The following is a 14,760-nucleotide window of genomic DNA, read 5'->3' as shown; positions in this document are numbered from 1 at the left end:
AAATCAAACACAGCACAAGAACCAAGTAATGCCAATGCCTTAGAGAGAGCCTCAGCACTGGCTTTGGGCTGCTGCCCCAGGGCACCTCATGGGGACAATGCAGAGGACAGACAATGGCTTCACTTTTTTCTCTAAAGCCCTTTGAGATCTACAGATGAAAGAATGACAAATGATTAATATTTGAAAGGAAACAAAATGTCTCAACCGTAATAAAATTCATGCTATCTTCTGTTTATCTCTTGTTTCTCCTCTTTAATGGAGTTGAGCCTTTTTGCACCAATATTCATGCTAATAACTTTCAGTGGGCTACTCCTAAGCAAAATACCTGAAATGACTAACTGTGCTGCATTAAAAAAAAAAATAGAAGAAACCTTTGTATATTAATTCTCATAGCTGTCAGAGATGAGGATTTAATAATGTTAGTATCTAAGCTACTCCATTATTTCCCAACACCTTGGAGCAGAATGTCTTAGTGGGAGATGAATTAGATAGTGCCACTGGAACTGCCTTCTGAGTGTTTTCAGAGCATAATCTATGGCTCATCACCACGTGTGCTTCAAGTCCTTGCCCTCTCTTCTCCAAATAACCTCCAGCTGGAAACGCATTTGCGTGCTGGGTATTTACATGCCAGGCCCAGCTCCTCTTCTTGAGCATTTCCCACTCCGTGTTTAACCATTTGTCCCCGTTGGATGGATTTGCCTGGGTTTGGCTGTGGATGGGTGTTGGGCTGGAGGGTTGGGAGCTCAGGCCAGCCCATAAATGATGGAATGAAGCAGAGAAGGAGAGCTGTGGGCGGAACACAGGAGAGGTCTGCTGGGCTGCAGAGCTCTGCCAAGGGAAGCAGCACAAGCCCTGCGTGCCTGAAAACCAGCCCTGCTCAGGAACAGGCTGTACCCAACCTCCAGAGATGGCAAAGGCAGCTTATCTGCCAACTTTTCCAGCTCTAATTCCCAGGATTTGGAGAGGCTGAGGTACATTGGCCTTTAGCTTGCCCCGAAAGGGCTCTGCTGCTTCTAGAAAGCTCTTAGCATCCTCTCGGGGTGCCTCTGGCAACCTTTTAAAAGCCTGTTCCACTGTGTGCGTGTTGTGTCCTCCCTGCACCCAGTGAAAGACAATCAGACCTTGTGCTATCAGTCCCTGCTGCCCCCAGCCAGCCCTGTGGGTGCCCCAGGGACATTTCGGATGCTGTGGCCCCACAGACTCAGGGACAGAGGCACTGGGGGCTCATTGCTGTTGTCTTTCACCACACCAGGTGCTCAGTCTGGCCAGGGTCTTGCCCCACACACACATCCAGACCAGCTCCTTCCAAAACTCCTCTTGGATTTTTCCCTTTTCAACCAGAAATCTGGGTACCAATACCAGTCAGCAGCTACCAGCCTTTGCTGAGTTTCTAATTACTGCTTATTGCATAGAACCCTGCTCCATCTGCTCAAGGCCTCCCTTTTAGGGCACAGGGCTCTGTCTTATTTTTGGTGTGAGTTTCATCCTTTTTTTGAAGCTGCAGCATGAATGTTTGTTTCAAGAGCTGCAGCATCCATTAGACAGCCCTCCTTCCCCATTGTGGCGAGAGTCTTGCTGCTAAGCAAAAGCTGTGGCTAATTGACAACAACTCCTAAAGTGAGATATAAAGGAGCTGCGTCTGTCACTCATGCAAACAGCAACGGCAGCTCAGCTGCTAAATAATGGAAAATGGTTCGTTTTTCTGACTCAGGGAGGATCCTTTATTAAAGAAATGAGTGTCTCTGGTGCTACAGAGCCATGCCCTGATCATTCCTGCATCTTAAAAGTCTAACATTGGCCATAAAATTCCTAAGTAACATAAACCCTGTTCCTTTCAGTACTCTCCCAATCAGAAAAACTGGATTTAAATCACCTGCTGGCAGGTTTATTACAGGGCCCACAAGCAGATAAGGTCCTGTGCACCAGCCCTCTGCACTTAACGGGAAATAAATCTCTGCTCTGCCATCTGTTTTTGAAATGTTTCCATACAAGCTAAACAAAAAACCCAAAGATACGTGCACCTCTCGATCCTTCTAGAGGATTTTATTTCTGGGGTAATGAGGATGACATTTCTCCCCTCTCTGGCAGAAATGCTTTTCCTCCTCAGGCTGGTTCCCCCCAGGGCTCCCTCAGCCCAAAACTGAACTCCCCAACATTGTATGTGTGGATAAATGGGCTCAGCACAGGCTTGGCCAGAGGCAGCACCTCCCACACATCCCTGGGCTGCAAACACCAATTCTGGAGCTTGCTGAGCCCCTGGGCTAGGCCAGAATGAGGGTTTGATCCCTGCTTCTCCGTTTGGCCCAGTTTGAATGGCATCAGTGGAGTTTTTTCCATCATCTCCTTCCATCACCAATGCCAGGCTAGAGCTGCCCAACACGGGTGGTTTCACACCATCCCTCCCCATAACCTGACCTGTGGTTTTTGCAGAGCCTTTAAGCAGATGGCAGCACCATCCCAAGGCTGGAGGACGTGGCCATGCAGCCACAGAGCACCGAGCACCCTCTGCCCAGGATTTAGCAGCTTTGTCCCTAAAATCCCATTTCCTGCCACTGCAGGGGAAGGGATGGGGCAGGGCAGCTCCTGAGGGCCAGCTGGTGCAGGCACGGTGAGATGAGCAAGAGCTGGTTTACATACAGTTTCCAATTAGTTTACTCAGCAGACAGCAGTCTGGTGGAAACTCCTCTGTTCCTGGTGTCCCTCACCCCTCAGGGCACCCCTTTGCTTGCTCTCTGACTGCCACCATCACCAAAAAAATATCAGGAAAAAAACAGAGTTAAAATCAAATGCTACACTTCATTTTCTCTCCTTGCCTGAAGTTGCAAGAGACAAGATAGGACATAATCACCACTTTTAAAATCATCTCCTATGACAGGCAAATTGATCAAGTGGAGAGGCTGGGCTGCTTTTGGACTTGAACAAAGTGATTTTCTATGAAAGATGGTGTTTACATTGCCTCTCAGTAGCCAGCTGAAATATGCATTCCTCCTGCCATTTCATCTCCAAAATTTGGGAGGAAAGAGTGGTTTGGGGGAGAAAAAAGAAGGAAGAAGAGGAAAGGGAAAAAGTGTGCTTTAATCTGGAGCACATCATAAATTCATGAAGCCTTCTGAATGCTGTCAGAGACAAACATTTATGTAAACAAAGAACAGCTCAAAGTGTGTTGCAAGAGAATTTTTGGGAAGCGTGTTAAAAACGTGAATATTTACCTTGCACCCGAGACTAAAGCTGATTGTGTGAGGTGCTGCCCAAACATAAAGTCAAGGAGCTCAGCCACACACACACTGCAGAGCCCTGGCTTTACTCCCATCACAGCCCTGCACGTCACAGAGGGCAGTGGGAATACCCAGGGAAAGGCAGACACTGAGCAATCCCTGTAAATTGTCTCCAGGGACCTCTTTGCTTTGTAATTTCTGCCTGCCCATCCTCACGTGGGAACTGCTTCCCCTGAAATGCCCCTGGGAACTCCTGACAGCACCAAATCAAAGCATCTTCCACGACATCTAGAGCAGCACATGGTAGCTCTCACTGCACAGCCACTTTGTGGAGAGGATCTGACAGTTGGGCAGGCACCACGTGCCAGCACATCAGCGAGCCACCAACGGGGCTGGGAGCTAAAGCTGTGCCAGCAAACCAAGCCACGCCTGCCATTAACTAACATCAGTTATATACAGGCAAGGAGAGAGTGGGGAATCAAGGTCAGTGAATTGAGTTTGTTGAGCTGACAGTATTTATTTTGGTGGGGTGGCTTCTCTTTCACTGAGAGGTTTATTAAGGCCAGAAGACCTTGGTTTTGCTGGCTTCACACAGGACTTAGGGGGCTGCCAGCTCCCCTTTGCTCCTCTGAGACAGGACAGGTCTGCAGCCACCTCCATGAGACGCAGGGCATGATGAATTCACCTCTCCATCACAGCAAAACCTGTGCTTGGTACCAGCATCAACCACCAAGGTCAGGACAAGCAGCATGAGCTGCCACAACCCAAAATCACGAGCAATGGCACCCTTTCCTCCTCCTTTCAGCAAAGGGACACAGCCAGCACAGGCCCCCTGAGCAGCCTGGCTGCAAAACACATTTCTGAGGAGCTGTGGAGAAGGGCAGGGGGATCCCAACTCAGTGGGGTCAGCAGGGTGGGATCTCCATCCCAGTGGGGTCAGCAGGGTGGGATCTCCATCCCACTGGCACCAAGGGGAAACCCTGCACAGCCCAAATCCCTGTGTAACCCAAATCCCTGTGCACCTCCCTGGAGCACAGACTCCTCTCTGCAGGCACTTTGAAACAAGGGAGTCTTTGCCCAGGGACTGCACCTTCCAAACTGCTGCCCGGGCTCAAAGGGCAACCAAATCCATGCCGGCAAACCCAACACAGCAATTAAACAAATGGAGCCATCTCTGGCTCAGGAATGCATCCTTCATCCAAAAAATCCTTCCTGAGGCACAAACCCTGTCCCAGCCTTGGCAGCCCTCTGCTCTGACCTCCTGCAGCTGCTCCTGGGCTCGTACCTTCATCACCACACTGAGCTGCCTTAAACACAGAGATAATAGGGCTGGGAGTGACTACCATTCCCAGCTATAAAATACAGCAAATTAATTGCGTTTAATTGATTTTTATATTTTAATGTAACTATTTCGGTATTCAAACCACAAAAGCCTCTGTTGATCGGCCAGAGTCAGTGAACAGAGTTCTGTGACCAAGCCACACATGTTGAAGAAAATAATCAAAACCCAAAACCAGTGAGACTTCCCCATTTCAAATACACAAAGGAGGCTGCAGCAGCAGTGACAGGAGATTTTGAATTGAAAAATGCTGTGCAGGGTAAGTCACACAGTTGCCTCCTGCATTCCCAGAGAGCCCAATGCCGATCACAGCAACAATGCATAAATCCAGAGTAGCTCCACTGGCTTCAGAGCAGCTTGTCCAGATTTATGCGGATGGGAAGTAAAATCAGGGTATCTAAAATATTCTGCTCTAATGGATGCTGGAGCAAAAGGCACTATAATAATTTCAGACTTCTCCCCCAGCCCTCTATCCCCCACTTCACATCAGTTTGAACAGTCATTGTATAAAATGTTGAGATCTGCACTAATCTGGGGGAAATAACCTACATTTCAACAGTTTGTACGATCGTGATCTGCAAATCTATTGTACACTAGATAATGCAGGTCTTTCATTTCTGCTCCTAAAGAGCCTCTGAATAAAAAGTGTCTCCATATTAGGTAGAGTGATACAGGGACACATAATAAAATAAGCATAATGTCTCTCCTCCCACGCCCCCCTGGAGCCAGAGTCTAAAAGCGATCGCGGGTCCTTCCTCACGCACAGCTGACAGCAGCCCCAGCGCATCATCCCACAGGAGCTGTTGGATGAGCTCCGCACGCCCCGTCCCTGCCCCGCGCTCCCGCGCCGGAGCGAGCCGGTGACACAGCACCGGGCAGGAAAACAAAATATTCAGGTAACTCATCCAGCTCGCTCGCAGGATACCTATTCATATCACCTCGGAGACAGCTCCGCCGCCGCCAGCGAGGAAGGCGGCCAAAACCCTGCCTGGATGCCAGCAACAAACGGGGGCCCGCCGCCAGGCAGAGACATCCTCGGGCTCAGCGTGAGCGGCCCGCGGCTGCCAGGCGCACACGCACACCCTCTGCTCGCACCGAGCGCGCCAGCAGCCCCGGCGCCGGGGCAGCGCTGATCTCTTCATCGGACCCGCACAAAGCTATTCAGGGAACCTGCCTGACAGGAGAACAAACGCCACCCGCTCGGGAGAGGCTGCAGAAAGCCAGCCTGGTGCACCGCCGGGCCCCGCAACGCAGCCGGCGCCGGCAAGGGGGAAGGGAGGGAGCGAAGGCGAAAAAATAGAGAAAAATGGCAAGAGCCCAAGGCGAGCGTCTGCGGGAGCCGGCAGCTTTGCGGAGATGGCAGCACCGCGGCATGACTCATGCAGGTGTCTCTCCCGTCAGCAACAACCCAAACCGAGATGCGGTTCGTTAACCCCTGTAATCCAGAGGAGAAAACCGGCTCGGATTCCAGCGAGCTGCGGGAAGATTGGGCACAGCCCCGAGGGAGGCGTTCCCGGGCTCTGCCGCCGCTCGCCCCTCTCTGAGGAGCTGTCCCCCATCCCGCAGCCCCTCTGCCCGCACAGACACGGCCGAGGCCCGCAGGGGTGGGACAGGCTCCGCTGGGGAGGCAGGAGGATGCCGCGGCCGAGAGAGGAGAGAGGCGCGGGCGGGGAACGCGCTCGGTGTTCGCAGCTCGGGCTGAGCGCACTGCGAGCCCCTGACGCGCACACCGAGCGGGGAGGGAGGGATGGATGGATGGATACGTCGGTAGGTTTGCAGCCACAAACTGTTTCAAAGTGGGTTTCCATATGTTTAAGCACTCAGAGCGCTGGAAGAATTACACCCACAGCCCGATCTCACCATGGTAGCTACCCACACAGGAGGAGACGGGAGGAGGGAAAAGATAAGCATTAATATGTCAAAGCAATAAATAAAAAAGATTTTAAAAAAACAGAAACCTGCTCTTTTGCTGCGCCCAACTCTCTCCTCGATAAAGGAAGAGCTGCACGGAGCACAGGGCATGGCAGTGGCTACAAAAAGCCACCATTCCATGGGCAGGGCTGACCCGCAGGCAGCCCATGCCCTGCGCCCTGTGCTCGGTGCCCCGGTCCCCACGGTCCGCACCCCAAACTCTGCAGCCCAGTGCCCGTGTCCTGCTCAGGAGGATCCCCAGGTGCTGCACACAGCCCAGCCAGGGAGGCGGATGGAGGGCAGGGGCAAGCGGTGCTTTTTGGGGTGAGCAGAGCGAGGATCCCCTGCTGTCCATCTCCGTGTGTCCCCAAGCTTGGTGCCTCCTTCCTGGCAAATCGTTCCTGCTCTTCCTGTAGGAACCTTTCCTAAAACACTTCCCCACCACAAAGCCTTCCCTGTGGCCTCCCCGAGAGCGACAGCCGCTATCCCTTCCCATGGATCGCTCCTTTTTCACCCAAAATCCTTGCATTTATGCGTGTTTCTAAACCCCCCGCGAAGTTTCCCCAGCAGCCCAAGCTCCTCGCCACGGCCAAACGCGAGCACCGTCCCGAGAAAAGCACTAAGCGCAGACGAATCCCCGAGCAACTACAGCACCGATGCACCTTAATTAATTTGCTTTTAACAGCCCCTGTTTATTAGCAGCAGCATCTGCGAGGGAGCTCACGGGAGCACGCCGAGGAGAACGTGCCCAGAGTGAAGTCCTGCTAAAGACTTTCCCAGGGGCAGCGCTCTGCTGAGCCCTTCCCCAGCAAACACCCGCACCTGGACCCGAAACGCTGCTCCCAAGTCCAGCTGGGGGAAAATAAAAAATAAAATAATAATAAAAAGAAAATAACAGAGGAAGAGCATATCCCAGCCTCGCTCCGTGCCCGGGCGCGCTGCCTCGCAGCTGGCCGTGATGAGGGAATCCCACCTGAGCCCAATCAAGGGCCAGACCCCGCTCCCCGCCAGCCCAGCGAAACCCGTCCTTCTCGGGATTCAGCGCAAAAAGGTTGCACAAGTATTTTGTAAACCGAAAGGGTTTGATTCCTGCACATCTTTCCCCCCATCCACCCCACAGATAGCCAGAAAGAGCGAGGAGCATCAGGGAGGAACGGGGGTCGGCCGCCCCGTGGGAAACCCCACGACCCTTCTCCATCCCCCAGAGCTCCGGCAAGCCCAAACTTTTCCCATTTTTGCCCCCAGATCGGCAGCGGCCGAAGCAGGCGGGCAGGCTTCGCGCAGGGGGCCGGGAGACCGCGGCACGCGTGGGGACAGGGGCAGCGGAGCTGGATGGGGACTCCTCGGTGCGCCCGGAGCCGGAGCCCGGAGCGCGCCGCACCCGCAGCGCCGGGGGGAGCGGGGAGGGAGCGCTGCCATGGGGGAACCGGCCGCGAATAACACCGGGGGAGGGGGCAGCTATGAAATAAACGCAAATTGTTACAAACAAACACAGAAACGGACACAACAAGCAAAGCAGACAAACAGGAGCACGGCGGCGGGGTCGCGGCGGCGAGACCGGGGTTACCTCGGCACAGGAGCAGCAGCGGCGCCAGGAGCAGCGCGGGGCCCCGGGAGAGCATCCTCTTTGTTCCATGCCCAGAAGTAGTCATGGTGCTGATTTATTTGGAGAGGGGCGGCTGAGCGGGGCGGGGGGGCCGGGGGTGTCGCGCCGGAGCCCGTAACCACTCCCCCCGCTCCCCGCCCGCTCCGCTCCGCGCCGCTCCGTCCGGCGGCGGGGCCGGCGCCCCCCGGGGAGGGCAGGGCACGGGCAGGGAAGGGAAGGGAAGGGAAGGGGGTACCCGCCGGCCCCGCAATCACGGCCGCCCCCGCCAGCAGCAGCAGCAGCAGCAGCGGCGGCGGCTCCCCCGGGGCAGCGGGCGCGGAGCCGGGGCCGGGGCTGTGCCGGGGCTGCGGCGGCGCGGCCGGGCCGGGCCGGGCTCACCTGGGCGCGATCGGGGCGGGCCCGCAGGTGCGCTCAGCGCCCCGGGGCTGCTGCGCGGTGCCCGCGGGGCCGGCGAGCGGGGCAGCCCCGCGTGGCCTGGCCCGGCCCCCCCGGCGGTGCTGGTGCCGGTGTCAGTGCCGGTTTCGGTGTCGGTGTCAGTGCCGGTTCCGGTGCCGGTGCCGGGCCCGCAGCGCCCCGGGGCCCGTCCCGGTCCCGCTGCCCCGGCCTGGGGGGCCCTGAGGGGGGGGCGCGCGCCGGCCGCGAGACGCGCAAAGAGCGCGCGCGCCCCCTGGCGGCCGCCGGCCGCAACTGCGGGGACGGGACGGGAGAGAGGGACCCGAAACGGGAGAGAGCGCCCCAAAAACTGTGAGGGCACCCCAGAGACTGTGAGGGCACCCCAGAAACTGTGAGAGCGCCACAAAAACTGTGAGAGCGCCCCAAAAACTGTGAGAGCACCCCAGAAACTGTGAGAGCGCTCCAAAAACTGTGAGAGCACCCCAGAAACTGTGAGAGCGCCCCAGAGACTGTGAGAGCGCCCCAGAAACTGTGAGAGCGCCCCAAAAACTGTGAGAGCACCCCAGAAACTGTGAGAGCGCCCCAAAAACTGTGAGAGCACCCCAGAAACTGTGAGAGCGCCCCAGAGACTGTGAGAGCGCCCCAGAGACTGTGAGAGCGCCCCAAAAACTGTGAGGGCACCCCAGAGACTGTGAGAGCGCCCCAGACACTGTGAGAGCGCCCCAAAACTGTGAGAGCGCCCCAGAGACTGTGAGAGCGCCCCAGAGACTGTGAGAGCGCCCCAAAACTGTGAGAGCGCCCCAGAAACTGTGAGAGCGCCCCAGAGACTGTGAGAGCATCCCGAACGGCGTCAGGGTATCCCGAATGGTATGGGAGCATCCCGGGGCTGGGCAAAGAGCATCCCTCGGGATGTGGGGGCATCCCCAACGGCGTGAGAGCATCCCGAGCAGCGTCAGAGCGTTCTAAAGGCTGTGCAGAGGACACTGCTCCTCAAGGAGTGTGAGAGTGTGCAAAGGGGTGTGCAGAGGGCACCCCGAGGAGTGTGAGAGTGTGCAAAGGGGTGTGCGCAGGGCTCCCCAGAGGTGAGGAGAGGGAGCCTCAGGAGTTCGGGGATGTGCAAAGGGCATCCCAAGGGCTGTGCAGGGAGAGAGGAGCGTGCCCAGGGCAGTGCCCGCCGTGCCAGGGCAGCCCCATCCCCTCGGGGTGGCACCGTGCCAGCGCAGCCAGGCTCTGCCCGTGCCCTCTCCCTTGCGATGCCAGCACACCGCGCTGCTGGAGCCGGAGCTCCGCTCCCAGCCCGCTCAGCCCTAACTGCAGGGAGTTGCTGCTGTGATGGAGACAGGGAGGGAAAGGAGAGGGAGCTCTAAACCCCGCCCCGGGGCTCTCCCCCAGCTCTGCAAACGCATCTCCGAGTTTGATTTTTTTCCCCTCCCTGCATAAACAAGCTTTTCTGTAGTACTTGCTGTAATCTTGTTTGCTCCATAACCGCTCTTAGGAATGTCATGAAAAATTTAGCTCTAATATTTTACCACTCGGCACAAACATGAACGTGAATAAACGCTTATCTCCCGTGCAGGGAAATGTGCAGCAGCGTGAGAGCACATGGGAACGAACGTCAGGCTGGAGGAACCCGACCCACAGAGCTGGGGAGAAAACAAAACCCAGGGGAACAGAAAGATTTGGGCTCCTCAAAGAAGATCAAACTAATAAATAAGTATATAAAAGGAGTAAAAGGCAGTAATGAAGAGCATCTTGCTGTCTGCCCTCAGTACCTGATCTAACAAAACACAACTGAAATGTTCAGCTGCTCGTGGAGATCTGGGGATCCAAAATAAGAGAATCAGCTGCTTTAGAGATCCCATTTGTCTCTTGGGGAGTGTGGGGGATGTTGGGTTTTCCAGCTGGAGGTGCAGGGGGGTCGTTGTGTGAAATAAATGTGCAAAGGTGTGTGCAAGGGGCCTCCAAAGCTGTGTGTGAGCTCTGCTGCATGCCCTGGGGACAGCAGCAGGACCCAGGGCAGTTATGGTGTGCTGGTGTTCACAGGGGTCCCAGGATGAGGGAAGAGACGAGGACCTGACTCCATATTTCAGAGGGCTTGATTTATTATGATATATATTACATTAAAATTGTAGTAAAAGAATAGAAGAAGGGTTTTCATCGGAAGGCTGGCTAAGAATAGAATAGAATAGAATAGAATAGAATAGAATAGAATAGAATAGAATAGAATAGAATAGAATAGAATAGAATAGAATAGAATAGAATAGAATAGAATAGAATAGAATAGAATAGAATAGAATAGAATAGGAAGGAATGATAACAAAGGTTTGTAGCTCTGGTTCTCTGTCTGAGCCAGCTGACTATGGTTGGCCATTAATTAGAAACAACCCCATGAGCCCAATCCCAGATGCACCTGTTGCATCCCACAGCAGCAGATAACCATTGTTTGCATTTTGTTCCTGAGGCCTCTCAGCTTCTCAGGAGGAAAAATCCCAAGGCAAGGATTTTCCATAAAAGATGTCTGCGACGTTATGGGGGCACAGGGAAGGAGGAAACAATTCCCTTGTTCAGCTCAAGCCCAGCTCTGACCCTCAGCTGGGGCACACAGGACCCCGTCCCCTCACCAGCCCAACCCTGCACACAGCCAAGGGCCTCACCTCACCCCACTGGGAAGCGTTCAGACTTTACTCCATCCCTGCTGCACATTTTTAAGTGGGATTTTGTACCCACCATGTGAAAGAAAAGCCAAAGTGAGAAGTGTTGCAGGCTGACAAGGTGCTGACAGGGAAGGGATGCCGCTTGCAGAGATCCAGGTGCATTGGCTGGGAGGTGCTCATCCCCCGTCCCGTTTGTTCCATGCAGGACCAGTCTGGTTCTTCCAAAACCTGCCTCCCAAACTGGTGCTTGAGGTGGATGGTAAAGCTGCAGTGATCCATTATTGCCCTCAGCCTAATAGAGCTGTAAGATCTTCTCCGACCACTACAAAATGCTTTAATGCTTTTACTGCCTTTTAATGAAAGGTAATATTCTGGTAAGAATGAAGTGGAAACGTGAATTAAGTGGTGTCTGCAGTCTGTGGGAAGGTGGCTTGGCAGTGCCCTCTCTCCTTCCCACAGCTTTCCTTTGTTTGTGTTGCCAGAAACAAACCCAAACAAACCCAAATACAAACAGCAATAAACTCCTCTGAGAGCTCTGGGCTGAACACGAGGGACTGTGTGCAAACTAACAGGTAAAGGGGAAGATCTCACAGGAAAAATGCATCAGAATTTGGGATTTTCCAGGTCAGAAAGCACCTTGTGGGGTGGGCCCATGGCACAGCAGCTGCTCCCATGGCAGGGGCTACTGGAGTGCTTTGAGGAGGTGCTGCTCTAATTGTTTAACATTTTCTAAAACTTCTGGTGTTTACATTTTTGTAACAAACTTTCTCACACAATTTCTGCAAATAACTTATCGTTTTAAAGGAAACAAATAACTATTTGTTTCTTTTATGGAGGAGGAGAAATTTGATGGACTGTCGGTTTGCCCAGTGTCATTGGAGAGGTGGCACTGTCACCCTCCAATCCACTGTCACTTTTGGAAAACTATAAATGTTGCAGTCAGAAATTAAACTTCCCTTTTTTCACCTTGAGAGCAGCGGCGTGTGCATTCATGTTTTTTCACGCCCTATAGTGACAGGGAGGTGTTTTGGGGGGCAGGGGGACAAAACCCCTTGGAGACCCAGCTGATCACCAACCACAGGTACAACCAGCATCGATCTGCCTGGCTGAGGTGAAAAGAGGAGGCCTGAAAAAGCAGAAGGGGATTATTGGGAGATACAAAAGCCATGAGGAAGAATTGCAGACAAATCATCAAAATCACAGGCAGCTGATGGAGCACAGCTTCCTCATGGAAGCAGCAGGACAATGGGTGCTCTTTGAGGGAATTTGCACAGCTCATGGTGGGAATTTCTGCTTTCCAGATCACTGCTGAGCTGGCTTACAGCATGGCTTGTCATGTCTCCTTCTGGTGTGAGAGCATCCAGAGGTTCTGAGGAGCCATCAGAGCCACCCATGGTGCCATGATCTGGGTCTCCCATATGTGATCCTCACAAGAATTCTTTTTCCCAAAGGAGATTTCCTTTTAAGTTATTCTGGTGGGATGTTGCCACAGTTCCTTTGTGCTGGCGTGACTTTGCACACAGAGGCAACCTGTGCTATGAGAGACTTGAAAGACTTTGCAGCGTTACAGAGAGCTGTTGATTTTCACATCACTCATATGTCAAAAGATGGGAGGCTTTGGGAATGCCCCTAGGAGAACAGAAAGAATGGGAATTTTAAAGATGGCTTGAGGTATTAGGAGGCAAAACCCCAGCTGGGAGTGGAGGGGAGGTGAGGATGGGGGCCAGACCCTGAGCTGTGTTTAGATCCTGATTTCCTGGGGAGAATGAGGAGCTCGAGTAACCCCGGGGCTCTGCACAGCAGGAGATATTGATCAGAGCTCTGCACAAATGACATTTCCTTGTCCTATAAGGGATGAGGAGCTCGAGATTTCAGTCTTGTGCGTGCAGAGAGGCAGAAACTCTGCCAGCGGGGCCGTCCGAGGAAACCCTGCCCCACTCAGTGAGCCGTGCTGCCCCACTGACCGCGCCTGCTCGCTGGCAGGATGCAACAAGGCGTTGGAGAAAGCTCAGATTTCGCCAAAAATCCATTGCATCCACTTCACAATGTTGAAAACACTGGGGCAACGAATCCTTGGGCTGTTGGATGGAGGCTGGTGGCTGCTGAGATGGAAGTTACCCACGGCATTGGAACATTGTACCCCATACAAAACCAGGATCCTCGGGGCATTGGAACATTGTGCCCCATACAAAAACCAAAATCCTCGGGGGCATTGGAACATTGTGCCCCATACAAAACCGGGATCCTCGGGGCATTGGAACATTGTGCCCCATACAAAAACCAAAATCCTCGGGGCATTGGAACATTGTGCCCCATACAAAAACCAAAATCCTCAGGGCATTGGAACATTGTGCCCCATACAAAAACCGAAATCCTCGGGGCATTGGAACATTGTGCCCCATGCAAAACCGGGATCCTCGGGGGCATTGGAACATTGTGCCCCATGCAAAACCGGGATCCTCGGGGGCATTGGAACATTGTGCCCCATGCAAAACCGGGATCCTCGGGGGCATTGGAACATTGTGCCCCATACAAAACCGGGATCCTCGGGGGCATTGGAACATTGTGCCCCATACAAAACCGGGATGCTCGGGGCATTGGAACATTGTGCCCCATGCAAAACCGGGATCCTCGGGGGCATTGGAACATTGTGCCCCATGCAAAACCGGGATGCTCGGGGCATTGGAACATTGTGCCCCATACCAAACCAGGATCCTCAGGGCTCTGTCCCTGGCCGGGGCATCCCCAGAGGGAGGAAGGCAAGGAGCAGCGGGGAGGAGCCCCGGGTGAATCACAGGTGAGCAATTCCGTGATTCACCCAGCCCAGGAGCCGGGCAGGAGCTGAATCACAGCGCTGCTTTGGTTGTGAGTGCAGTACAACATTTGGTGAGGGCTTTCTTCCTTTTAATCATCTTCTCGCTCATTATCATCCTCAAAGCCTCTTCCCAGAGGATGGATGAGAGGGTTTGGCTCGCCGGAATGGAGCGGGTTAATCACCCCCGGGAGGAAAAGCAGAGCAGGGGGAATTGTGGAGCCCCGCTGACGCCGAGCACCTGCAGAGACCAAATGGTGATGAATTGCCGTGATTCCTGCTTCCTTCTTCACCTGTATTTAATTAAATTGGTTTAAGACAGGGCCCAGAGGAGCCTGCCTGGTTTCACCCTGAGTGATTTGAAGCACCTGGATGGGGTAGGTGGGGGATGCCCGGCAGGATCCTGTGCTGGGGACAGATGGAAATGCTCAGGGCCTGGCAATGCCCACAGCTGTGGGCAACCAGCCCAGCCCCTGCCCTGAGCATCACCCTGGGCATCACCGTGAGCCACCTGCAAGGGACAGAGAGGGCCTTGTGTGCCTGATCCCCGCCCTGCTGGAGATTTCTCCTCTCCTGCTCTGGCTGGGAAGCACCGGAGAGGGAGAAGAGGGGCTCAGAGACAGAGAAATGGGTTCTGTGCTTGTGGCAAGGAAGGGCATTTGCTCCTGGAGGGCTGTGTGAGGGGCCAGGAGGGCGCTGGGGGAGCAGGACACACAGAAATGCTGGGGAAGTGTGTCCATCCTCATCCTCCCAGAGAGGCTCAAGGATGGCTCATGAAAATCCTGCTTCCACCGAGCCAAGGAGAGCTCATGGGAGCCACTGAGCCCTGG

At 54.2% G+C, this 14,760-nt stretch overlaps 1 protein-coding gene across 1 annotated transcript in view; it reads right to left on the bottom strand.

Annotated features, from left to right (window-relative positions):
• The window catches only part of TMEM132B (transmembrane protein 132B), a 210,441-nt gene extending 202,281 nt beyond the window's left edge, over positions 1-8,160 (bottom strand). The window contains exon 1 of the mRNA XM_063173211.1: positions 8,033-8,160. Coding sequence (XP_063029281.1) covers positions 8,033-8,117 — 85 coding nt within the window. The 5' untranslated portion in view covers positions 8,118-8,160. The remainder of the gene's footprint in view (positions 1-8,032) is intronic.
• Positions 8,161-14,760: the final 6,600 nt, after the last annotated feature.

Source organism: Melospiza melodia, chromosome 20 (genome assembly GCF_035770615.1).
Source record: "Melospiza melodia melodia isolate bMelMel2 chromosome 20, bMelMel2.pri, whole genome shotgun sequence".
NCBI lineage: Eukaryota > Metazoa > Chordata > Aves > Passeriformes > Passerellidae > Melospiza > Melospiza melodia.
This window is presented reverse-complemented; position numbering and strand designations above follow the sequence as displayed.